Genomic DNA, 25,818 nt, shown 5'->3' with positions numbered 1-25,818 from the left:
AACACCTCATTACTGCAATGATCTGGGAAGTCCAATCTGACTCAGAATATTTTTAAAGGAAGTGCTAGCACATAATTGAATTAGATCTGATGGTCCTTAAAAGAGTAGATATGCCTACCATGTCTCTCCAAAAAGCCTCGCATGGGGGCTCCACAGGGTGGAGGGCATTCAACAAGACATGTTAAAGATACAAGTTGCTAATTATACTCTGTAAGGAGAAAGCCCAGAGCTCATTTAGACTAACCCCTTCCTCAATGAACCTAAACTAATGACATAAGTGGAGTGAAGGCAGAAAGCAATGATGGAAAAACTCATGGAAGCTGACAAAGGCCAGTTTAAAGTCTAATTAAACTGCAAACTGTAATTAACTCTCGCAGTTAAATCAGTGAGGCAAGAGAAAGATAAAAGTCTTTAAAAACTTAGAAGTGCAAACTGCTTAACACACACACACACACAAAATGTGAACTCAGACTCATCAGAAAGACTTCATTTCATAAGAGGAATACAAAATGATTCACCACAAGTATCATGAACTATCAGCTTCCCAAATTTATGTATTTACAGCAATTTCTTGATAAAACAGGCCAGAAAAATAAAGAATTTTAAAGTGGCACATCAATGAAAAATGAACATCAATGAAAAAAGAAGAAACAATAGCTCTAAGACAATCCCTATGAATAGGAAAGCAGTTTATAGAAATTCAGTATACAAAGGGATGTACGAATTCAGTGTATTGCATAATGGAACTGATATGCATATACAAGTATGCTAAGATTTTAAAAAGAAAGAACAGAGTGCCATGTTTTACCTGAACACATATTGCATTAATGTGTACATACCAGCACGCACTTACACATTCTCACACACAGATGTCTTCATTTGGAAAGAAATGTGGCTCTTGGTTTTTGGAGGCATCTAAGTGTGCTTATAAAACTGAAACTTTGGTTAGGGTAAAAGTTTGCTGAAATTACTACAACCCCGAATTAGGGGATAATTTGATGTTCAAATGGTTTTAATAGAGCAAAAAAAGTCTGTACCCTAACAAGATACTTGGGAACTCGGATATATAAGCATAACTTTACTGGGAATTCAGTATGTTTTACTGTATAAAATTTTCCTATGGTCTTTCATATTTTCCAAGCCAAACAAATGAATTAGTTATACCTTTTCAGCCATTCCATCTTCTTTCAGTGAGTATTGGGAACGGTTTTTATCTTTCATGTGGAATTCTTGTTCTTCTTCAAAACTACTAACATCATCATCATCTGAGCTTCCAGGGTCTGCGAGAGATTTGCAGTCTTGACCAAAACTTTGTGGCTTTTGGTAACTGTGCTCACTTGTTATATAAGTTCCTTCCATTTTTAGGGGCAAACGAGGTGGTTCTTTATGGTTCTGTACGTGGTGTTTCTTTTCCTCTACATTAACTTTGTCTTGCACTGCTACTTTTTTCTCTGCCCCAGCAATTCCTTGATCTTGATCTTTTCGCTTCCCAGAACAAGCCCAGAGATGAAGGTCAGGATGATGTTTATTCCTTAAAGCAAAGTTAGAGAAAGAGAAGTTCAGGAGAAAAAAAGAAAAAGAAAAAGAAAAGGAAAGAAGAAAAAAGAAAAGAAAAAAGGAAAGAAAAGGAAAAGGAAAAGGAAAAGGAAAAGAAAGTAGTTTAGTGCCATAATAAATTTCAGAATGTAAAATGATACAGATAACCCTTGGTTGTCCGTGCCTTTTGTACAGTGAGGGTGACTCAAACAGACTGATGCCCACTTCTCTGCTGAAGACCCAATCCCCCACCAAGGGGGCCAGGTAAGAAGGAGGGCAGGGACTCAAGACAGAAGCAGAGGTATTCTTTAGGGTAACTTGTCTCAGAATTTAATCCAAAGTTTGAATTCTCACAATTTTATAGAAATAATACTCAGGTGGAAAAGCAATAATGAGGGGTGCCTGGGTGACTCAGTAGGTTAAGCATCTGCCTTCCGCTCAGGTCAGGATCTCAGGGTCCTGCTCAGCAGGGAGTCTGCTTCTCCCTCAGCCCCTCCTCCCCACTCATGCTCTCTCTCTCTGAAATAAATAAAATCTTGAAAAAAAGCAACGATAAATGTAATTCTGTTGATAGTGCACATCATTTGATAGATGCACTTATTCTCCTGCTGACTTTTTTCACTGTTTTAAAATTGTATAACACCAAAAACCTTTATACTAGCATATTTTAAAATCCTCATTCAATCCAAAAGTGGTACTTGCTCACAACAAAAAAAATCAGGCAATACATGCGTACAAAGTAAAAACTTTCCTACTATGGCAATTACAAAAAACTGAGATATGATCTTTTGAACATTTTCTACACCCATACAATTATTTTTTAAATAGGTAAGCATGTACTTTCTCTTTTGTACACTGGGGCTCTGTTTGCCTTCTTCATATGTAACATATACGGGCATCTTGCCACCTCAATACATAGATGTTTCCCTCACTTTTATTCTAGTAGCTGAACAATATTAATATACCACAGTCTAGGCACACCAACCCATTCCCCACCTACAGACGTGTGCCTGTGTGTGTGTTCCTGTGATCTCTGCACGAGTGGGGATATTTCAGTCAGATACAGAGCTGCTGGATAATGGGTACACATTTTAAATTTGATAGGTACTGCCCCAGCGGCTTCCAGAGACATTGCCCTAATTATACCATCACCTGCAGTGTATGATAATGCGCTCTTATTGCCATCCTCACCCAACATGTAAGCATGATACTGCACAGCTAATTCTAGTCATTAAAATTCTGCAGTTGAGTAAAACCAGAATTCTTTGAACAGAGTTGATAAGAAACAGAGATACTCAGGAGGCATAAACCTTTTAGAAAGTTCAATGTTTGTGAATTAATTACTTCCAGGTTAGATAAACACCCAGGGATCAAATCAGTCTTCTGATAATACCCAAGTATTGTTCTGAAATTACAGATTTTATCTTTTGGACTCCCTAATAATTTAATATCAGAAAATACTAAAATTCTCTCACAGTAAAGTCACGATAGAAAGCTAGTTTTGTAGTCTAACAGTGCAATGGATCAAGTCCTGCTCCGTCACTGAGCTTGGACAAGTTATATGCATAGACTCTACCTTTGACTACCCATCTCTCAGATGAGAGGAGATCTATTATTCAGGTTTATTTTAAGAAATAAATGAAATCTCATACTAGAGCACTAATTTCTGGCATGACGTAGACTTTCCTTTTAATAAGAGCTCTTCCTTTAGGCTTTAGCATTTGCATGCCCTTTTCATAAAGAAATCCATAATCAGATTTATGACATACAACAGAAGCAAATTACATTTAACAAACAGTCACTGAGTACTTAACCCTACACTAAGCAGTGGGAACAAAATGATGAATAAGACACAAGCCCTACTTTAAGGGGAACTGTGGTTTAGTAAGGGGAGACAAACACAAAAAAACAAAGTGCAGCAAAGTGCCAATATCAGTAGCAAGGAGTTTGCCAAGAAGGGCATGTGATCAGCTCTGGTGGGGCAGGTATCTGCTAGAAAGACTAATGGTACAAGGTTGTTCTGGGTGTCAGTGAATAAAGGCTTGCAGTTATGAAAAAGCAGGCTTTGCTCAGGGATTATGGTTTGGTAGAGTTGTGACATTTGGGAAAAACAACTGGGAAAGGGAAGATGACAACTGAATAGTAGAAGACATTATCAGGGAAAGACTCAGAGCATGTGCTGGAGAGCTGGGAAGACACGGGGGCATATGAAGTCAAAAAAGAGATAAGCTACTATTTATCTCTTTTTTAAGGTTTTATTTATTTGAGAGAGAGAGACTACATGCATGTGTACATGCATGGGGCGGGGGGCAGACAGAGAAGCAGACGCCCCGAGAAGCAGGGACCAGGATGCAGGGCTCAATCCCAGGACCCTGAGACGATGACCTGGGCCAAAGGCAGATGCTTAACCGACTGAGCCCCCCAGGTGCCTCAAGTTCCTATTTATTTTTTTACCAAGATCACGCGGGCAACAATAAGAAGGATGAGCTCAAAGAGTCCAAGACTGGAGCCACGGAGAACTAAAATGGTGTGGCAACTGTTCATGGGAAAAGAACAGCCTGGGCTGGGACAGGATGAAGAGACAGGAAGGCACAGAACAAGGTCAAGGAATCATGGCAGATAGGTGGCCCTGGCACACCCAGCTGAGGGGAAAGGTACCTGGATGGGGACAGAAGGAGGGGAAAGGGCAAGTTTCTGGCCCAGGCAAATGAGTCCCAATGAAGACAACCTTGTAAAGAACCGGTGAATCTTGTTTTTACATAAAATACCTTTTTAAAGAGAGGAATTCTAGTTAGGAACTAGGAAGAACTGAAAACAAGGGCTTCAAGAACACTTGGACATGTTACTTAGGGAGGCTCAGATTTGAGGGGTTTTTTTTGTTTTTGTTTTTGTTTTTTGTAAGGGAAAATGATCTGGGAAGACTACAACACATTTGCTGCCCAGCAGAGGGATGGATTCTATGAGCTGCTCCCTTCAAAGCTGGTCTTAAGGTAATTAAAACAATATGCTGTTAAATCTACCTCATCTTGACACCATCCCTGCAGAAGGATACAAAATACAGGGTGCACCAACCCACAGCACTTAATTTTGCGCGTGGCCAGCACGCAAAACAGCGGGGCAGGGACTGACGTTTGTTGGATATCAGATGTGGTTCTGACCCTCAACCATACTTATTCATGCCAGGACAAGAGGTGGGAAGCGGGTATTCATCCAAAATATTTATTGTTTCTACCTTTAAAAGTTAAAACGTATTCAAGTAGCTCTTCTGCCTTCCAAAGTGCTCATCTGAACCTTCAAAAGGCCCCCTAATCACCCTGAACTGAAATTCCCCCTAGCTGGGGCCTTGTGTCCCTCACTTACTTGAGTATGCCGATCTTCAGCTGTAGCCCATGCAGGACTTCCGTGACACCGTAGACGTCAGCAAGCAGGTGATGTGTGGAAACTATCTTTTTGGCATTGAGATGAGAGTAATTTTCTTTTAAAAACGATAACCCACACATTTTCCCATTATCCAACCAATCCTTATCGTAACGATATTTTGCACTCCACCTCTGACCTGTAGGTGAAGGGGACATCACAATGACAAAGGATGCCATGTATTCAGACTTCCCTTCCACTGCCATCTTATTAACACTACTCAGTAAGCAGGGTGAGCTCTGGTACTAAGAATAAATTCAAAAGATGAGCAAGACAGGGTTCTGAGGAGCTGGCGCTGTGAGAGTTCCTCCAACCTTTGGGTCTCCTGCCCGCTATGAAGAACACACTCCATGAAGGATATGCTCACAGGTAGAGGACATCCGCAAAAGAACCCTCAGGGTATGGCTTCCCAATCTTTATGTATCTGTCATATGTCCTGTAGAAAGGCTGAGAAGACTGGATAGAAACTAGACAGCGTATCCGTTCTCTCACTAACATTTGTTTTGAACAGGATGAAATACAGTTCTACTTAAGTGAATACGGACCCCTCTTCAAGATCTCACCGGGTCTTGTAAAATGTATTTTCAATGTCAATGAAATGAGTTGCTTATGCGTCCGTGACCCCTACTATACTGAGACAGTGGACGGCATGCTTAGAATCAATCATCTTACCTCTTACCAGCATCTGGCAAATAGAAGGCATCCAATAAATGCTGCTGAATGAATAAGCAAATGTCTATATTTATATTAATCATTCTCCTGCTTCCTGGTTTTAAGATAGACAAGAGGAGAACTTGGTAGGCTTTTATTTGAGAATATCTAGTTATTTTCTGCCCAAGCAGCTCAAAGTGTGTACAATATGCAAAGCTTTGCTACTCAAAGAGCCTCTGGCATGGACGAAGGTACTGGACAGGGAGTCAAAAGGGACAGGTTTTCATCTCAGGTCTGCCATGCTTGCTATTACCCTCGTGCACAAGGAATGCAACCCTCCACACCCTAGTTGTCTCATGGGTAAAATAAAGGGAAAGCACGTGATCACTGGAGATGTCATCTACCGAAAACTAGTTGGATATGCAGCACGGTCAGAAACTTTTTTAAAACCATGTCATGAGGAGTGTACATTCAGAATACAGTTCCAATCAAATAGCCACACATAAACCTACTTAGAAATCAAGACACAAGGACACACTAAGGGCCTAATCCTTTTCCAGGAAAAAGCCAGAACTCTGTCCTTCCAGTAACATGGCAGGTATGTCAATGAGATGAGGCTAATGTTTTGGCCTAGGTAACTAACATGGAAAACAAAATTGTAACAAGCAATGAAAAATGTTTTAAAATTTTCACATGGAGGCAGAACTGAACTGACGAAGAAGTCATGGTGTCCTTATACAGCGGGCACATTACAGAATCCATAACCAGATCTTTAGGCACCTTGCCACCAGCATGGGGAGGAGGCTTACCAGGAGGGTCCCTGCAGACGTAGCAGATGTACTGCTCGGGGATGCTCTCCTCCAGCAGCCCCATGCACACGCTGTGCTGCCAGCATAGGCACTCTTCACACTGCCAGAAAACACAGGAGTGCTTACAATCATAGGCCTGCTCGCTGGGAAAAAAGACAAATCCCCTTCCTTACAGTCAGCCATGGCAGTCTCAAGGCCGCCGACAGCTCAATTCTTATTCCACACAATGGTGCAACACTGATAGAAGTTGAATTTTATTTTTGATAGTCAACTAGTTCAAGAACTTCCTCTAGTTGCAGCTACTCAAAAGGGCCTTGATATATTACTTAAACCATAAAAAAAAAAAATCAAAACTTGCTCTCATTTATTTCCCACTAATTTTTGGGCAAATACCTCTTTAAAATAGCTTATTTAAGTGTAAAATTTTTCTTTTTAAGGCAAGTTTGCAGGAATGCCTGTAGCAGCGACTTCTCAAAGTATTACCTGTGTGGTGACCCTATAAATTTGTAGTTCCCTTGTTTCAGAAAACCTTTGAAAAGGGGGAGAAAAGAGATTACTTCCTTCATTTCTATAATTAACATTTCCAAATCTTTCATCACAAAATGTGGGTTATGCTCTTCTTTTCTCTTAAAGATACCCTTTCTACAGGAACAGCTGGTTTGTAATGCTTAATCCTTGTAAGTCTTTGAAAAGAGGGGAAATGTCTCTGTACCTGCCCATTGAAGAGCTACAAACAATAGGAATCCAGGCCAGTAAGAAAAGGACTGCTGTGCTCTACACTTTAATGTGGATGCTCACCTACCCTAATGGGTTCAAAGAGTGGCTTCCAGAATCTCAGCCTGAAGACTTCAAACTCAACACTTTTGCAAAAGGAGGGTGTAGAGAGCACCTTAGGTGAGAGAGCAAGTCTACTTCATTTGAAGAGATTTTCCTATCATTACTACTGGGATTTTAAACGTGATGGTAAAGTTAGAGACCTCTGTTTTCAGTAAGACCATGAGTGACAAAAGGACACGAAGTCCTGATGCATTTGCTGAACACCTGAAATAATTGCTTTGACCGGGAAGACCAGTTACCTGGATCATGAAGCCGTTCTCCTCATCCATTTCACAAATACATCGCACAATCTCATTAAGAGCATCGTCTTCATCCTGAGATTCCTCAAAATTGGTTGAATCAAAGTCCTGATTGTACTCATCCCCACTTAGGAGCAAACTCTCTGTTGAAGAATCATCTAGGAATTCCACATCTGATAAGTCTAGAATATACACAAAAGTAGACTCAGCATATAGTTCCCATGTCTGTGTCATCTTTTCAGATAGAGTTAAAAGGAAGTGATTATAAGCTATTAAGTATTTAGAAAGGAAGGGCAAACAAATGGGAATTGAGTGTTTGTCCCTGCATAAAGAAACAAATGATTCTTGAAGCTTAGTAATTATGACTGACTTTACATCTTAATATATACATACACTATTGCAAGTAACTTGAAAAATTTCTCCAGTCTTGGTGCCTGTAGAGGTTGTGGCTAAGGTTGATAGTAATTCAAATTTGCATAGTTTTCAAATGCTTTCACAAATGTTAATCTTTTGATCCTCCCCAAAATCAGAAGTTGTAAAAAGAATGGATTTCATTATTTGCACCATAGACAAGGCACTTCAGTGAAGGGAAGGAGATTGCCTGGTGTCTAATGTCAATACTACTATTCTTAATAGTATCAGTATCATCAATCACTACTGCACTTATTAACATGAATCAGGTACTGTACTAAGCACTTCAAATAGAAGATGTATTATTTGCTTGAGTAGTGCAGTCAGCAAACGGTAAAGCTAAATGAAATTACTCCAAAGCCTATGTTAATGATTTCACCAGTATTTCTTAAACTAGTATCATGAGTTCCCTAAGGGATTTACAAATTTTTAAAATCTCGCTTTGATAAAGATCTTTAAAAAATAAATATATTCTAGAAACTAGATGATATGGATGACTACTACATGTAATTCGACTTAAATGCCAGGTCTTAGGTTTGTATTTGTACCAGTGTTGATGTCAAAGACCACAATTTAGCTCAGGCCATAGAGGAAGAAAAAAAAAATCCAGGCAAACACAAGGAAATCTTTATTTACAACAAAGGGAAAGAAATGATGACAGGACACTAAAGGTTTTGCAGGAGTGTGGATGGAGAAATGGGGAAGAGGCATGGTTGAAGACCTGCTCTCTGCTGTGAGGCACCTGCAGGCCAGTCAGTGGATCCTCTCAGACACAGAGGTGGCTCCTTCCGCCTCGGTGTCTTGGCCTGTAGTCATGGTCTGTGCCCCTCCTTCATGTGCTCCTGAGTCACTTCCCTCTGCAGAGCATCCACAGGCCTTGGGAGTAAGGGCTCTGCTTGCTGAATGCTCCACACCTGGTGCTTACAATGAAGCCTGATCTACATAGCAAGCCACTCCAGAATGCTTCTGGAGGAGCTAAGAGGGGAGTCTACAGCCAGAGAAAATTCTCTTTTCAGACAATCAGACCAGAAAGAAGCTGGCCAACTTCAAACTAAAAAAACTCATGCTGCTTATATTTTAAATATTTCATGTCTTAGTGCTTCTTTTACCAGCTTCTAATCTGGTATTGTCTCCTGTTTTTGAATGTTTTGTTTTTGATTTATAAAAAGTTTTACAGAAAAATAAATGTTTTCTTTAGGGTCTTGGGACATCTTGAAACAAGTGAGGTCAGTAGAAATGATGTTAGAGAAATACATGAAAACTTTCAAGAAGGAGTGAATCAATTAGGCATCATAGAACCCTTCTAATAATATGAGTAGTTTTGGGAAGCTAGCACCATCTTGCTAGCTTAAATCCAAAATTAGTATTTTCTCTTGGGCCTTCCTGAATGTAAGTTCTTGTCTCAAAATGGCAGATTAGAACATGAATAAACAGTTTCAAGCACTGTTGTGGCACAGATGAGGCATTATATGGATGGCAATCATTAACAACCAATAAATTTAAAACTATTATCATTGAAAGAAATTAGCATGTATCTCATGTATGTTTTACATGGCCAAAATAACCAGGTGTTATGGTCTTAGAATGCAAACTTAACATACTGGCCAGAAAACCTAGTTCGAATAACCAATTCCCAAGCATCAAACAAATGCTTGGCTGACCTCAAGGGGCTGAGTAAATGGGTTCATGGGTTGAAAATTACAAAAGAAAAGCAAGTAAAAGTTCTCTCTCATAGTGAAATACCACCCGAACAACAGCGCCCACCGAGTGGCCACAGGAACACCATTCTCTTCCAACCACTACCTCTTGAACTATCATTGCCATTTTCCCAGCACATTCTCTAAGTGTGGATTCCAGACCAGCATCACCTGGGAGCTCATTAGGCATCAGAAATTCTGAGGATGAAGCCCAGAAAGGTGTTTTAACCAGCCTTCCAGGGGGTTCTGGTTCATGCTAACACTTGAGAACCTCTGGCCCAGGACCCATGCCCTCTATCAACATCCGTTCTAACAGCTCAGTGCTTGGTCACAACCAGGGCAGAAGACACAGCAGAATCGAGAGCCCACACCGGTGGCCTCTCCTTCCATCCCCACTCACGCCTCAGGTTCTGGCAGCACTGCCAGCCCAGACATCCTCTCCGTTCTCCAGCACTCCATGTAAAATGATGACTTTTAGATCTTGATGTTCTTACATGATTTTCAACCCCTGCCACCCATCCCCAAACAATCACTCGGAAACTCCATCTGCCCTCCCAGAAACCTCATTGTATTCTGCAGCATGTCTCTGTATGGGTCGCTTCATCAAAGTATCACAGTGACAGTTACCATGGACACCTGGGGTGAAGAGCCACTGGCTCAAAAGGGAAGAGGGTATTTGTGTTTGTTAGAAAAGGAGGGACATTTTCCTAAACCTCCTTCCCGCCAATGTTTTAAAATTATGAATCCCCAAAGTGCTGTGTGCTTATTTTAGGAAGAAGGGAAGATGACACTTTTCTCCACCATGGGCTAGATGGGAAATAGGCCTGGAAGAAAGCAAGTGGTAACAGTGCAAACGGTAACACATCACCTAGTACCTACCATGTCGGGCCCTCAGAAGAAAGGAGAAGGCAGGAAGTGAGCTCAGCCATAAGGATCCCTGTGGTTTGACATAAGATGAAGACCCCATCCCTTATTCTAGTCTCAAGCCACTGCCATCGACGTCTCCCTCCCACTGCTGAGAGCACCGGAAGGCAAGAGTCCTGAACACCCCAGCTGTCAGGACGGCTTGTAGGGAAACCTGACAGACTCCAAACATGCATGTAAAAATACCCATAACCAGTACATAGGAGATACTAATAATTTCCTTCCCATCTGTCCTACAATTAACTATAAAAGCCAATTTGACTTTATAGAAGTTAAAAAAGTTGAGATTTTTCATATTAGTCTATGGGATAACTTTTTAAACCGTGTGCCCTGCTCAGATAAGCCCTCAATGAAGTATGTTTTTATCTCAGTTCCACATTTAAGAATCTTAAGACTTGTTTAAGCATTACATGATTACACATACTTTCACCACTAAGATCAACTGACAAAATTGCCCTTGGGTACTGATATGTTGTATTTTTCTCCGTAAACATGCTTCGCAGAGCCAGAGAACTCCCAGAAGATCGAGTTAGTGGAGAAGAGCACCTTTCCAGAAATTCTAGAGAACTGTCTTCATAGTCTGAATAGTCTGTAACATAAGATACATAAAGAAATATTAATAAAGTGTCAGGTCATCAGGAAGAGTCACTACAAAAATTAACAAGAAAGTCACGTTTTACAAGACATAAAATAACCGGGGACCTCTTTCCTTACCCACGAACAACTAGATCGCCGTGTATCCAATAAAGTGGGTTTGGCGAGAACACCTGGGAAATGTACCCCGGCCAGCACACACATACCAGGGAGTACCATGTTCTAGCTGGTACCAGGTAAACTCCTGTTAGCCAGTCCAGAAGTGAAAAAGGATTATTTCTACAGTTTCTCTCCATTATAGCCACAGCTCTGTCTACAGTAAGATATGCAAGATGGAAATAAATTTTTTGCAGTTTTTAAAGAGGTGCTCAAAATGTGTAGCATGTCAATTTTTACACTGATAATTCAGTTAACTGCTACATTTTTCAGCAAGAACCTTTGAGTGAAATTAAGTGGTCCTGAAAGAAGTTAATCCAAGTCCTGTCTTCCCCAGCTTATCATGACTCATGCAGAGGACAGGGAGCAGCCACCTGCAGCTTCCAGCAGAGCGGGTTGTCACGAGGGGACTGACAGGAGAGGGCAGAATTCTGGGCCCTGGGAAGGCCTTGGAGCAGAGGAGAGCCTAGCATATCTGACTATCTGAGACTGTGTCTACAACATAGTGAAGGAGAACGAGAAGAAATGAGGCTAGAGTGGCAGCGGCAGGTTAGGTTAAACATGTTTTTGAGTTTTATCCTAAATTCAGCAAAAAGAGAGTGATACAAGTCTGATCAGGGCTTTGAAAGTCCCCTGGAGCTATGGGATGAGGGAGGGTGCAGGGATGCACAGGCAGGAGGCAGTATGGCCAGGCCTGGGAGGAGGGCACCAGGCAGGAAGACTGCAGGCAGATGCAGGGATCTGCAGACCGCAGGTGAGGGGCTGGTGTGGCATCAAAAGGCTTGTCTCCAGGTTTCTGTTTGAACAGAAGAGGTGGAAAACAGGGCTCTGAGATGGGGCTGAAGAGTAAGAGAGGGATGGAGAAACCAGAGAAGGAAGGCAGGTTCAGAGGAAAGTATTTATTCACTTATCAAAGATTTTATTCACGTTAGAGAGAAAGCACAGTGAGGGAAGGCGCAGAAAAGTTGGGAGAGGAAGAAGGAGAGGCTCCCACTGAGCACGGGGCCCCACTCAGGGCTCAATCCCAGGACCCTGAGATCATGACCTGATCCGAAACAAGAGTAGGACACTCAACAGACTGAGCCACCTAGGCGTCCCCAGAGGAGGGCTTTTTTAAAGATAAAAGATCCTACACATCGCCTCAAAAGTCTAAGATCCGGGGAGGCGGGGTGACAAGCACCAGGATTTCAAGAACAGAAAGACAACTGCTTCCATTATCTTACAGACAAAACAGGAGACGGATCCACACAGCTAAGCACATACTTGTGGATGGATGAGCGAGTTCTCATCTGGTGGCTTCTATTTCCTCAACTGAGTATGCTGTAAAGGACACCTGAGGCAGGTTAGGAACAGAAAGATGTGGAACTGGCTGGAAGAGGTGGGAAAGGTCAAGTGTAGGAAAGCAAGTTTCCAGAAGAGCAGCACCAATGTTGGTGTGCATGGAATAACCATCTCAGGCGGTAGTGGTGGGGGGCAAAATAACGGTCCCCAAAGACATCCACGTTCCTCATCCCTAGAACCTATGACTATGTTAGATTCTGTGGCAAAAGGGAATTAAGGTTGCTAACCAACTGACCTCAAAATTATTCTGGCTTATCCAGGTGGGCCCGATGTAATCACTAGAGTCCCTAAAGGTACAAAAGAAAGGCAGAAGAGTCTGTGGTGGAGTGAGAAAGACCTGAATGGCCATTGCTGGCTCTGAGGATGGTCACGGGGATGTGAGATAAGACACGCAAGAGACTCTGGAAACTGGGAAAGGCAAGAAAACGAATTCTCCTCTTGAGCCTCCTGAACGGAACAGTCCTGCTGACACCTTCATTCCACTGAGACCCACTTTGGACTTGGGATCTAGAACTTTAGGATAATAAATTCGGGTTGTCTTAAGTCACTAATATGCAGTATTCTGTGAGAGCAGCAACTGGACACTACCATAGCACTCACTGTAAATACTACAGCACATCTATTGGGCACATCTATTGGGCACCCACTGTGTGCCAACCACGATTCTAAGTGCTTTATAAGTGTATTAACTCTTGATCCTCACAGTTAATACAATAAGGTAGCTACAACAGCTAGTGCCATTTTACAAGTGGAAGAACAGAGACAGAAAAGGTTAAATTGCCCAAGATTACACAGCTCTCCTTGGCAAAGCCAGGCTTTCAATGCAGAGAGCCTAACTGTAGAGCCTTACTCTTAACCACAAAGTGTTACCAGCAGATTTCAACATTTGATCTGTATAGGAACTGGAAAGCTTGTGAAAGCAGATTCCTGGGCTTCACCTCCAGCAGGTCAAGAGTGGGGACACTCTCGGATGCTGCATATGCTGTCAGACCGCAGAGTGATCTTGGAGTGGCACAGGGCCGCACAGTGACCACAGGCTGCCTAAGGCCATGGTACTTGGACACAGACAAGAAAAAGGCATTTGCTGAATGCCAGCTGCCACTGTGTCAAGTACTTTAACAATGACTACCTGAATCCTAAAAATAAAGCTACCTGGTGGAAACTATTATTACCATTTTAGATGTGAGGAAACTGACATTTGTACAATTTAAATAACCTGCCAAAGGTCAACACTAGAAGCATTGCAGTGAAGATGCGAACCCAATGCTCAGCTTTGAAACCTGTCCTTTTATCAATGACATGTTAGTTACATCGCCCTCTCAGCAAAGTAAATGTAGGAGTACATACAGCCTGAGCCTGAGAATAGTGGTAGAAATCTAAATTTTGTGTTATAAATAAGCTGATACGGAATCTCTCCACGTGGTTTTAGCAACTAAACAAAACTTCTTAGCACTCTGCACCTACACCTGCATTCCCCATGCCAGTCCCCTCTGGCTACTGTGAATAAAAGGTCCACTGCTGGCTTCAGGGTTAGATCAACTGTAATCCTCCATGTAAAGCCCGATCCTAGATCACTTCAGCTTCTTCCCGCTACAAATGGAGATTACTTTGCATCACTGTTACCATCCCAGGAGATAACTGTGCATGCTCCCTATTGCTCTTACAATATGCCGATAGGCTTGCCTGCAAGCTCCTGGGAGTCTCTGTGTTTACAACACAATGTTCTGGATTCTCCCTGCATTTCTCATTCTAGTTCTTTTAAATCTCTGTATGCCTTCAGTCTTCTCACAGTTACACAGAAAAGACAGAGAGATGAAGCGACTGGCTCAAAGTGACAAAGGTAAACACTGGCAAAGTTGTCAGTCTCGAATCCCAACAAGGCCATTTCTTGTACAAACAACTGTTGAGAACTTATTATACCAGTAAAGGTAAGTAAAAACTTGCTAGAGGGAAGAATGCACAGTCTAACAAATGGTCTCTCAGGCCCAGGAAGTAACAAAACAATAGAGCATGATGGTTAAAGTTAAAATTAAGACTGAAGCCAGACTACCTGGGTTTGAATCTGCTTTTCACCACTCAAGAGCCACATGAGCTTGGACAACTCTCTTTCTCTGTTTCAGGTCAGTTTCTAAAATGGGTGTAAGAGGCTCCACTGTAAAGCAGCAATTAATGTGAGGATTAAATAAACCACTGTATATAAAATTATTATAGCACGTTTGGTACATAACAAGCACCAGCAGGATATGCAAAATAGCATTCAGTGTTAAAAGAATCTTTAAAACTCCCTGGTAGTAGTAACTGTAGAATAAAATACATATGATATTAGGAACCTCAAGTAGGAATAATGTGAATGTCTTAAAATTAGGATGTCTTTAAAATTTTTAAGTTATTTAAAACTCCCTATTTCCAGCTTAAAGACCCCTCTTCTAATTTGATCTGGAGAAAAGTGTCACTTCCAAGATGAATGTAAATAGCCCAGAATAAATTCTCAAATGTAATAATTAATTACAAAGATGCCAGTGATTACCCAACTCCACACCTGCTGCGTATAAAGAGCCATGCTTCTGTGCATCTTTAAGTATTTGCTAGGAGTCTATTTACGAAGTTAAGATTTTCATTTATAGGTCAGATTTTAAAATGTAAACAAGATATAAAGTTCTTTTCAATTAAAGAAATAAAAATGTATTAACATGTTTTAAAGGATCAAGGACTCTTCAAAACCAGGGTTAGTGTAACGGCGGAACACAACTCTCAGGTGCCAAATTTTCTTTGCAACTTTATCTCTTACTAACTGGGACCAACCTCCTTTCTCCCAAGTCCCCACCACCTCCTGCATGCTCATAAACACTCTCTCACTGTGCCACCAAGTGTGGCCGGTCCTCATTCCTTCTCGGTCAGCCCCTCCCCATCACCTTTCCCCGACTTGCACAGGATTTTGCACACTAAGATTCTGTGTCTGCAGGTGAGTCCTGGAACAGAACTGTTTGCAGATGCGGCAGAAGGGGACTTGAGCAGCTTTGCCCTTCCCGCCCTTCCTGAGTACTGGCTGTCCCCGCTGCAGTACCTAGGCCACCAAGTCCCCGTAGCCTCTGGTCACTTGGGAGGTTCACCTGTCAATTTTACCTGCAGTTTGAAGCTTCTCACGTCTACATCATGATACATCCCTCACAGGAGGGTATTCACAAATCAAATAAATTTATGATTAATGGTTTTTATTTATGAAGCTCCAGAGTTTCCTGATTTTAGGTTCTCTGGAGTCTGGGTCCCCCAGAGCTATACGTACAGGGGTGGGGTGAAGGGAGAACAGACGAGGGGCAGTGCAGGCACACGAGTGCTCGCATATGTTCAAGACACTCATGGAAAGTGGTTTCAAGCTTTTCAATCCCCCTATGTCTTCAAATGTACTCTGGCAGCTTTAAAGAAAGAGAACGTAGAAACAATTAGGTATGACTTGGGGCCTAGAAAGAGTTAAAAATCTGAAGAATTTACCATCAATTACAGACTGCATAATTTCTCATTTGGCTGGGTTTTTAAAAGTGTCTAATGAATATGAAAAAAGCCCAGATATGACATAAAGTATGTCAATACCACAAAACACTTAGGTGCCTGCCATGTATTTTCTTTTGAAAAAAAATTTTAGTAATAGATTTAATTTTATTATATATTAATACGTTTTTTACATTTCTCTCCCTCTTCTCATTTACTATTTACAGGTCTTGCATACCTCACATTACATTTTCCCTTTGCATTTGATGTTATTTGGATACTACTGTAAATGTTACCTTTAACATTTTATTTTCCAGTTTTTTTCTAGTGTATGGAAATACAATATATAATTGTATATATATTGTCATTCTTAAATATGCATATTAACATATGTTCTGATTTTATTTATATTCAATTAAGATATATCATATTATTGGTATCAGAGGTGGAGGTCAGGAACTCATCAACTGCATGCAACACCCAGTGCTCAGTCACATCCCATGCCCTCCTTCATACCCATCACCCAGTTACCCCATCCCCCCACCCATCTCCCCTCCAGCGATTCTGTTTCCTATGACTGAGTCTCTTCCCGATTTCATCTTGTTTTAGTTTTTCCTCTCTTCCCCTATGATCCTGTTGTTTCTTGCATTCCACATGAGTGAGATCATATATTAATGGTCTTTCTCTGATAGACTTATTTTGCTTAGCATAATACCCTCTAGTTCTATCCACGTTGTTGCAAATGGCAAGATTTCATTTTTTTCTGATGTCTGAGTATTCCACTGATACAGACATCTTCTTTATCCATTCATCTGTTGATGGACACCTGGCTCTCTCCATAAGTATGGCTATTGTGGACAACGCTGCTGTCATGTTAAGAGAACACATGTTGGTCATCACTTTTGAAGGTCTCATTGTACCATATTCTAATTTGAACTGATAAATTCCATTCCCACCTCAGTTACCACTGTCCTAAATTTCTGCTCACTATTCTCTTGCTGTTTTTTTTTCTCTCTTGCTGTTCTTTATGCTGTTGCTGTTTGCATCTCTAAAATGGTTTCATATTACAATTTTTTGATCTTTACGTAAATAAAATCATAGTTATAGGTTTTCTTCAGTGATTTTTAGCTTATCATTTTGTTCCTGAGATTCCTGTGGATATAGTGCATTTATTTACATAGTGATATGGATTCCACAAAATGACCTCTGATGGACATCTGGGCTGCTGCCAGTGCTGCTACGGACATTCTCATAAATGCCTCCCAATGGGTCATGAGAGCTTACTTAGGAATTTTAGGTCATACGGCAGGCACAACTTGCTGATGGCCATTTTCCAAAGGAGTCAGTACTGTATCTCCACAGACTTGGCAATATCTGATACCAATCACCTGATAACTTTTGCCCAGATAGCAGATAGAAAATAGATCCCACTAAGTCTTAAAAATTACATTAATTCTGCTGCTCATAAGATTGGGCATCATGTTATATAGTCATCTCACTACTTTAAGATTTTCAATTATGTGAAGTACCTGTTAAAATCTTTTGCCCGTTTTCATACTAGGGTATTTTTTTCTATTCTTGACTTCTAGATTTGAAACCTATTCTGAATACTCATCTTTTGTCAGGTACACGTGTTCTAGTATTTTCTGATGGTTTGTGCTGTCTTTTCGCCCTCTATATAACTTTTATTCTTCCCCCTTGTAAGGGAATTTCTTTTAATTTTTTTTCTTTTTATCTTTTGATCCCCCCTTTACCCATTTCTCCTACCTCCATCCCCTACTTTTGGCAACCAATAATGAGCTTTTTCTTTCCCCTTTAAGATTCCACATATTAAGTGAGATGAAACGGTCTTTGTCTTTCTCTTATTCCACATTGCATGATGCCCTCAAGGTTCATCCACAGTCACAAATGGCAAGATTTCATGCTTTTTTTTCATGACTAATACTCTATTGTGTGTTTTTGTATGTGTACACCACAATTTCTTTATTCATTCATCCATCAGTAGACACTTAGGTTGTTTCCATAGCTTGGCTACTGTGAATAATGCTACAATGAATGGGGGTGGGGGTGCATAGATCTCTTCAAATTAGTGTTTTTGTTTTCTTTGGACAAATACCACATGACAGAATTGCAGGATATGGTATTTCTAGTTTTAATGTTTTGAGGAACCTTCATACTGTTTTCCACAGTAGCTGCACCAATTTGCATTCCCACCAATAATGCAGAAGAGTTCCCTTTTCTCCATGTCCTCACCAACACTTGTTATCTTTTGACAACAGTCAGTCATTCTGACAAGTGTGAGGTGATAGCTCATTGGGTTTTGATTTGCATCTGCCTAATGACTGATGATGTTGAACATCTTTTCAAGAACCTTTTGGCTATCTGTATGTCTTCTCTAGAGAAATGTCTATTTCAATCTTCTACCCATCTTTTAATCAAACTGTGTTTTTGGGATCCCTGGGTGGCACAGTGGTTTAGCGCCTGCCTTTGGCTCAGGGCACGATCCTGGAGACCCGGGATCGAGTCCCACATCGGGCTCCCGGTGCATGGAGCCTGCTTCTCCCTCGGCCTGTGTCTCTGCCTCTCTCTCTCTCTCTCATAAATAAAAAAAAAAAAAAACAAAAAACAAAACAAAACCCTGTGTTTTTGCTACTGAGCTATAGGAGTTTTTAAATATATTTTGGATATTAGCCCCTTAACAGGTAATACAATTTGCAAATATTTTCTCCCATTCAGTAGGTTGCCTTTTCATTTTGTTGATGGCTTCCTTCACAGTACAGAAGCCTTTTAATATGATGTATTTCTGCTTATTTATTTGTGCTTTTGTTTTGGTTGATACCAAAAATGATTTAAAAAATCATCACCAAGATCTATGGAAAGATTACCAACTATGTTTTCTTCTAGTATTTTTATGGTTTTGGGTCTTCTGTTCAAGTCCTTAGTCTACTTTGAGTTAATTTTTGTGTTTGGTATAAGATAGTAGTCAAGTTTCATTCTCTTGCATACGGTTGTCCAGTCTTCCCAGCACTACTTACTGGAGAGACTACCCTTTCCCCATTGGATATTCTTGGCTCCATTGTCATAAATTCATTAACCATATATAAAAAAGTTTATTTCTGGGTCATTCTCTTCCATTGATCTATATGTCTGTTTTTATGCTAATATTATGCTATTTTAATTACTGTAGTTTTGTATTATAGGTTGAAATCAGAATGTGCAAGGCCTCCAAGCTTTGTTTTTTCTCAAGGCTGCTTTGGCTATTTGGGTTTTTTTGTGGTTCCATACAAATTTTAAGCTTATTCCATTTCTTTGAAAGATGTCCTTGGAATTTTGATAGGGCTTGCAATGAATCTGTAGATTGTTTTGGGTAGTATGGACATTTTAAAAATACCTATTCTTCCAGGCCATGAAAACAAAGTATCTTTCCATTTATTTGCATCTTCTTCAATTTCTTTCATTACCATCTCACAGTTTTTTAATATACAGGTCTTTCACTTCCTTGGTTAAGTTTATTCCTAGGTATTTTGTTCTTTTTGATACAACTGCAAACAGGATTGTTTCCTTGATTTCTCTTTCTGGTAGTATTATTAGTGTACAGAAACGCAAAATTTTTATGTATGGATTTTATATACCGCAACTTCGCTAAATTTGTTTATAAGTTCTAATGGTTTTTTGATGGAGTCTTTAGAGTTTTCTGTATATAATATCATGCCATCTGCAAGTATTGACAGCTTTAGCTCTTCCTTTCCAATTTGGAAGCCTTTTTTTTTTTTTCCTTGCCTAATTGCTCTGGCTAGGACTTCCAATACTGTGTTGAATAAAAGTGGCAAGACTAGGCATCTTTGTCTTGTTTCTGATTTTAGAGCAAAGGCTTTCATCTTTCCACCACTGAATATGATGTTAGCTGTCTGTCATATATAGGCTTTTATTATGTTGAGTTACATCCTCTCTATAACCTGCTTTGCTGAGAATTATCATAAATAAATGTTAAATTCTGTCAAATGTTTTTCCTGCATCTATTGTGATGAACATATGATTTTTATCCTTTATTTTGTTAACTTATTTGCAGATGTTGGACCATCATTGTGTCCCCAGAATAAATCCCACTTAATCATGATATATGATCCTTTTAGTGTATGACTGAGCTTGGTTTTCTAATAATTGTTGAGGATTTTTCCATCAATGTTCACCAGGAATACTGGTGAACACTGGCCTGTAATTTTTTTTTTACAGTGCCTTCGTCCAGGGTAATGCTGGCTGCATAAAATGAGTTTGGAAGAGTTTCTTCCTCTTTTGTTTTTTTGGAAGAGTTTGAGAGTTTGCAAGAGTTTGAGAGAATAGTCTGATATTAATTCTTCTTTGAATTATCTGATAGAATTCACCAGTGAGGCCATCTGGTTTGGGACTTTTGTTGGGAGGTTTCTGATTACTGATTCAATCTCTCCTTACTAATAATCCGTCAGTTTAGATTTTCTATTTATTTAACTCTATTTTCATGATTTAGCTTTGGTAGTTTGCATATTTCTTGCAATTTAACCATTTCTCTTAGATTGTCCAACCTTGTGGCATAAAATTGCTCATAGTGTTCATTAGGGTTCTTTGCATTTCTGTCCTATCAATCAGTTGTGACATCTTCTGTCTCATTTATTAGATTCTTCTTTTTTCTTGGTAAGTTTAGCTAAAAGCTTATCAAATTTTTTTCCATCACTATCTGTCTTTTATTAAGTAACAATTCCCAAATCTCCAGGACATACCCCCCAAAAGGAATAGTTTAGCTAAACATGTACTAACTTATCTACATAAAAACAGAAACACGTAATAACTTTTTTACTCATCCAATCTACTTTTAAAAAGGCTTATCAATTTTGTTCGCTTTTGCAAAGAACCAGTTCTCAGTTTCACTGATCTTCTCAGTCTTTTTAGTCTTAGTCTCTATTTCTGCTTAATCTATTCTTCCTTCTACTAACTTTGGGTTTTGTTTCTTCTATTTCCTCAAGATGAATAGTTGAGCCTTTTTTTTTCTTGAGGTAGGCATTTATCCCTAGGAACTCCTTCTTTACACCTCTTTTTGCTGCATCCCACAAATTTTGGTATATTTCAATTTTTGTCTTCAGGCATTTTATTTCTCTTTTGATTTCTTCTTTGACCTACCATTTACTAGCATGTGGCTTAATCTTCACATGAAGTTCCCAATTTTCTCCATGTAACTAATTTCCAGTTTTATTTTATTGTGGCCAGACAAGATGCTTAAGAGGATTTCAATTCCCTTAAATTTATTACGATTTGTACTTTGTGGCCTAACATATGATCTAATATGGAAAATGTTCTATGTACACTTGACAAGAATGGGTATTCTTCTCCTTTGGGATAGAATGTTCCAATATATCTGTTAAGTCCATCTAGTCTATCATGTCATTTAAGGTGGGTTCCTTGTTGATTTTCTGGCTGGATACTCTATCCACTGATGTAAGTGGGATGTTAAAATCCCCTACTATTATTGTATTGCTACATACATCTCCCTTTAGATCTGGCAATATTTGCTTTTTATATTTAGGTACTCCTATTTATAGGGTAATAAATATTTATGTTATACCCTCTTGTGGGACTGACCTCTTTATCACTATGTGGCATCTATCTTTGCCTCTTCTTATTGTCTATTTTATGATAGAAGTAGAGCTACTTCAGCTTCTTTCTGGCTTCCATCTCATGGAATATCTTTTCACTTTCTGGGATCCCTACAATGTGAAAGTCCATCTGATGTTGTCCCATCAGGCCCTTAATCTACCTTTTTTTTTTTTTTCTGCTCTAATTGGGTGTCCCATTGCCTCATCTTTGAGTTCATGGATCCTTACTCCTGTGTCATCTAGTTGTCCCTGAACCCCTCCCTCCTTAGTGTAATTCTATAATCCTGTCTTGTCAAATTTTCAACCTTTTCCTTTATTAACACTTTTTGTTTGGAAATCCCTCCGTGCCCCCCAAGATCATAAAGATGTTTTCCTATACTGTCTTGTCTTTCAAAGTTATATAGTTTGGTCTTCCACACATTTCATCACTCATCAACCTGGAATTTATGGGTGCATATGGTATAAAGCAGGAATCCAATTTCATTTTTTTTTTTACCACATGGATCATAAATGTTCTTATACCATTTACTGAAAGGTTTATCCTTTACCTACTAATCTAAAAATGCCAGCTTTGTGTAAAACAAGTTTTGACATATGTATATGCTTTGGATTATCCTGTCCTTAATCAATACGTCTATTCTTCCAAATGCCTCACTGCCTTAAACTATAGCTGAATAGTTCTTTTTATTAAGATTGACTGTATTATTTTTGGCTTCTTACTCTTCCATTGTAAGTTGTAGAATCAGCATTGAATCTGTAGATTTACGTAGTATGAAGTGGCATCTTTTCAATACTGAATCTACTAACCAGTAAATACGAATTTTCTCCCATGCTTTAGGCTTCTTTAATGTTTCTAAATAAGGTTTTATAATCATGTAGTCATATGTTTTTTTAATATTAAGGACACACAGATGTATCAAATGGTTTTTGTACATATATAAAGATAGTAACGTTTGTTGTCTTTTATCTGTTACTGTGGAATTTCACTGATTTCTAAAAAAATTTTTTAAAGAATTTTTTTTTAATTAGGAAAACTTTACCCTCAACATGGGGCTCAAATTCACAACCCCAAGATCAAGAGTTGCATCTCCTGACTGAGCCAGCCAGGGGCCCCCAATTTCCTAATGTCAAACCAACTTTGCATTCTGACCTTATGTGGTCATATGTTTTAATGCACCACTGAATTTAATTCTGTAACCTTTATTTATGTGTTCTGTATCTACGTCCATAAATGAGAAAAGCCTATGACTGTCCTTCCCCATACAGTTCTCTTCTGATTTTGAACAGTTATTTAAATAACGTAAAATGAATCTGGAGGTACATTAGTTTCCTAGGGCTGCGCTCCAACAAATCACCACAAATCTGGATTAAAACAACAGAAGTTTATTCTCTCACAGTTCTGAAGGCCAGAAGTCCACAAAATTCAGTGTCAACAGGGCCATTTCCCTTTGAAGTCTCTAGGGGCAAATTCTTCCTTACCTCTTGCAGTGTCTGGTAGCATGAGTGCCTTGGCTTGAGAATACAGCACTCAGATCACTGCCTGTGTCTCCTCAATGCCTTCTTCCCTGTGGATTCCACATCACCCTCTCCCTTCCAAGATACTAGCCGTTGGCTTTAGGGTCCACTCTAAATCCCAGATGATCTCATTCTTAAATCATATTGGTAAAGATCCTATTCTAGAGTCACATTCTAGAGTCACCTGAAGTTTCAGGTACAAAGGTTGGAAGCTGGACATATATTTTTGAGTGACACTACTCTCCCTATTACAGGAGTGTTGTCTCTTTTTCTAAATTCTGCAATAATTTATGTAAGTTTAGCATAGTCTACTCCTTTAATGTTTGGTAAAACTTGGCAGCAAAACATTTGGAGTCAGGACTTTACCTCTGTGGCAAGATTTTAACATAATAATTAAACTTCCTTTCAGGTTTGAAGATTGTTCAGGTTTGTAACTTCTTCGTAAGTGAGTTTGGTGTCTGACAATTATCCATATGCCATCTAAACTCTCAAGTTCATTGGCATAAAGCTGTTTACATTTTTCTTCATTTTAAGTCTAGAACATCTGTAATTATATTCCCTTTAGTTCCTAATACTATTTACTTGTATGTTTTGTCTTTTTCCTTAACCAGTGTTCCTAGAGGTTTACCGACTTTATTAGTTTTCTACAAAAAATAATTTTGTTATTTTTTCTTCCTAGTATTTTTTTTTTTTTAGTTCACTAATTTCTACTCTTGTTTATTCTCTACTTCTACATTTTTGAGCTTCCTCGTTTCTAACTTTTTAATTAGCTGGATGCTTAGCTGATTTTCAGCTTTCTTTTCTAATATAAATATGTATGGTGACACATACTCTTCTTATAAAGGTTGCATTTTAGCTACATTCTCAAGTTTTGATATGTATCTTCATCATTCATAAGCTCTTAATATCTTATTTACCTGCCCCCTGGTATTCAGTTGGTTAAGTGTCAGACCCTTGGTGTCAACTCAGGTCATAATCTCAGGGTCGTGAGATGGAGCCCTGTGGCAGGCTGTGCACTGGACTGCTGGAACCTGCTTAGGATTTTCTCTCTCCCTTTCCCTTCCCCCTCACCCACTTGAGCATGCTCTCTCTCTCTCAAAAAAAAAAAAAAAAAAAAAAAAAAAAAAGTTTTTTAAATGTTGTATCTAGGAACTAATAAAGTGATTTGAACCTTTTAGTAGCCTATCTCTATGAATGAATTTTCCTTTAATGACCATTTTATTTGATATAAATAGATCTACTCCAACTTTCCTTTAGGTTTGTATTTGCCCATAATTTTTTCTATGCTTTTATTTTCAACATTGCTCTGTCCTCTCCATCCTTATATTTAGATGTCTTTTGAAAATAACCTATAACTGGATTTTTAAAATTATGATACTGTCTTACTGTAATTACAGATATATTTGGATTTATTTCTACCATCTTATTTTGTAATTTGTATTTTTCTTTTCTATTTTTTTCTTTGTATCACCTTCTTTTGGATGGTTTTTTCATTACATTTGCTTACTGTCTATCTTGGAAATTATACCCTATGCTTCCATTCTTTTAGTATCATGTTAGAAATTCTACAATGCAGATTTAACGTGTTAGAGTCTAAAAGCAATACATTTCTTTTACTCTTTCACAACAATACAAGACCTGAAAAACTGAAATACAAGCAGGTCTCTCTAAATTTACAAGCTATTACTATTGTCATATATTTTTCTTCTCTGCCATTTTGTTTTTACCCATAAATCAAAATGATTTATATAATCAATGTGCAGACTTATTCACATATTTACACTTTCTTTGCTCATTATTTCTTCTGGCATCTCAAACCTTCCTTTGTCATCATTCTCCTTCAACCTTCAGGTACAGGATTAGAATATCCTTTACACAGGGTATTGATGGAAATCATTGTTTTTTCAAAAGTTCTCCCAGAAATATCTTTATTTCACATCCTCATTTTTGAAAGCTACTTCAAGGGACTGTAATTCTAGACTGAAAATAATTCCTTCAGTAGACTGAAGCGCACCTGACAAGGGTATCCAGTCCACCATAATGTTGGAAATGAAAGACTCTAATCAGCTGCAATGATTAGTGTACAGATAGATTAATTTACAGACTACAGTAAACAGAGTTGCATATTTTCTAAATCAGCAAGACAAGGAAAAGCTATAGGGACTTCTCAAGTTCTCAACATGGGGATCTTGTCCTGTCTTCACTTTGATGGAAGAACACAGAAAAACTGAAAGAATCTGAAAATTAAAAACAAACAAAACAAACAAACAAAAATAACCACTTTAGCATACTTACCATGCTGCTTGGATTTCTTTTTCTTTTTCTTTTTCTTCTTCTGTTTTGGTTTGTAGTGATCTTTGTCTTTCTTCTCTTTTCTTTCCTTATCCTTTTCTTTTCTCTTACCTAAGTGACACAAGTGACAAAGTTAGCAATCATGATTGATCTTCAGTTGTTTTTCTGTGGTTAACCTAAAAGCAGCATTTATGTTTTAATCAGCTATTCCAGTCACCTGCCCAGTGGATGGATTCAATTAAACTGTTCCTGTCATGAGTCTGGAACTCCTGATTAGCTTATTGGGCTC

General features: G+C 39.1%; 1 protein-coding gene across 12 annotated transcripts in view; it reads right to left on the bottom strand.

The window, feature by feature from the left end:
- Positions 1-25,818, bottom strand: part of PHF20L1 (PHD finger protein 20 like 1) — a 77,283-nt gene that overhangs the window by 3,541 nt on the left and 47,924 nt on the right. For 11 of the 12 annotated variants that reach the window (XM_055314435.1, XM_055314437.1, XM_055314433.1 and 8 more), the window contains 6 exons: positions 25,533-25,640; positions 10,946-11,110; positions 7,490-7,671; positions 6,414-6,513; positions 4,897-5,092; positions 1,165-1,531 (listed from right to left, as the gene is read on the bottom strand). In XM_055314435.1, coding sequence (XP_055170410.1) covers positions 1,165-1,531; positions 4,897-5,092; positions 6,414-6,513; positions 7,490-7,671; positions 10,946-11,110; positions 25,533-25,640 — 1,118 coding nt within the window. The remainder of the gene's footprint in view (positions 1-1,164; positions 1,532-4,896; positions 5,093-6,413; positions 6,514-7,489; positions 7,672-10,945; positions 11,111-25,532; positions 25,641-25,818) is intronic. The other variant, XM_055314442.1, reaches the window with a different exon arrangement.

This window comes from Nyctereutes procyonoides, unplaced genomic scaffold (genome assembly GCF_905146905.1).
Source record: "Nyctereutes procyonoides isolate TBG_1078 unplaced genomic scaffold, NYPRO_anot_genome, whole genome shotgun sequence".
Taxonomy (NCBI): Eukaryota; Metazoa; Chordata; class Mammalia; order Carnivora; family Canidae; genus Nyctereutes; species Nyctereutes procyonoides.
The sequence above is the reverse complement of the archived record's forward strand: the minus strand, read 5'-3'. Positions and strand labels throughout refer to the sequence as shown.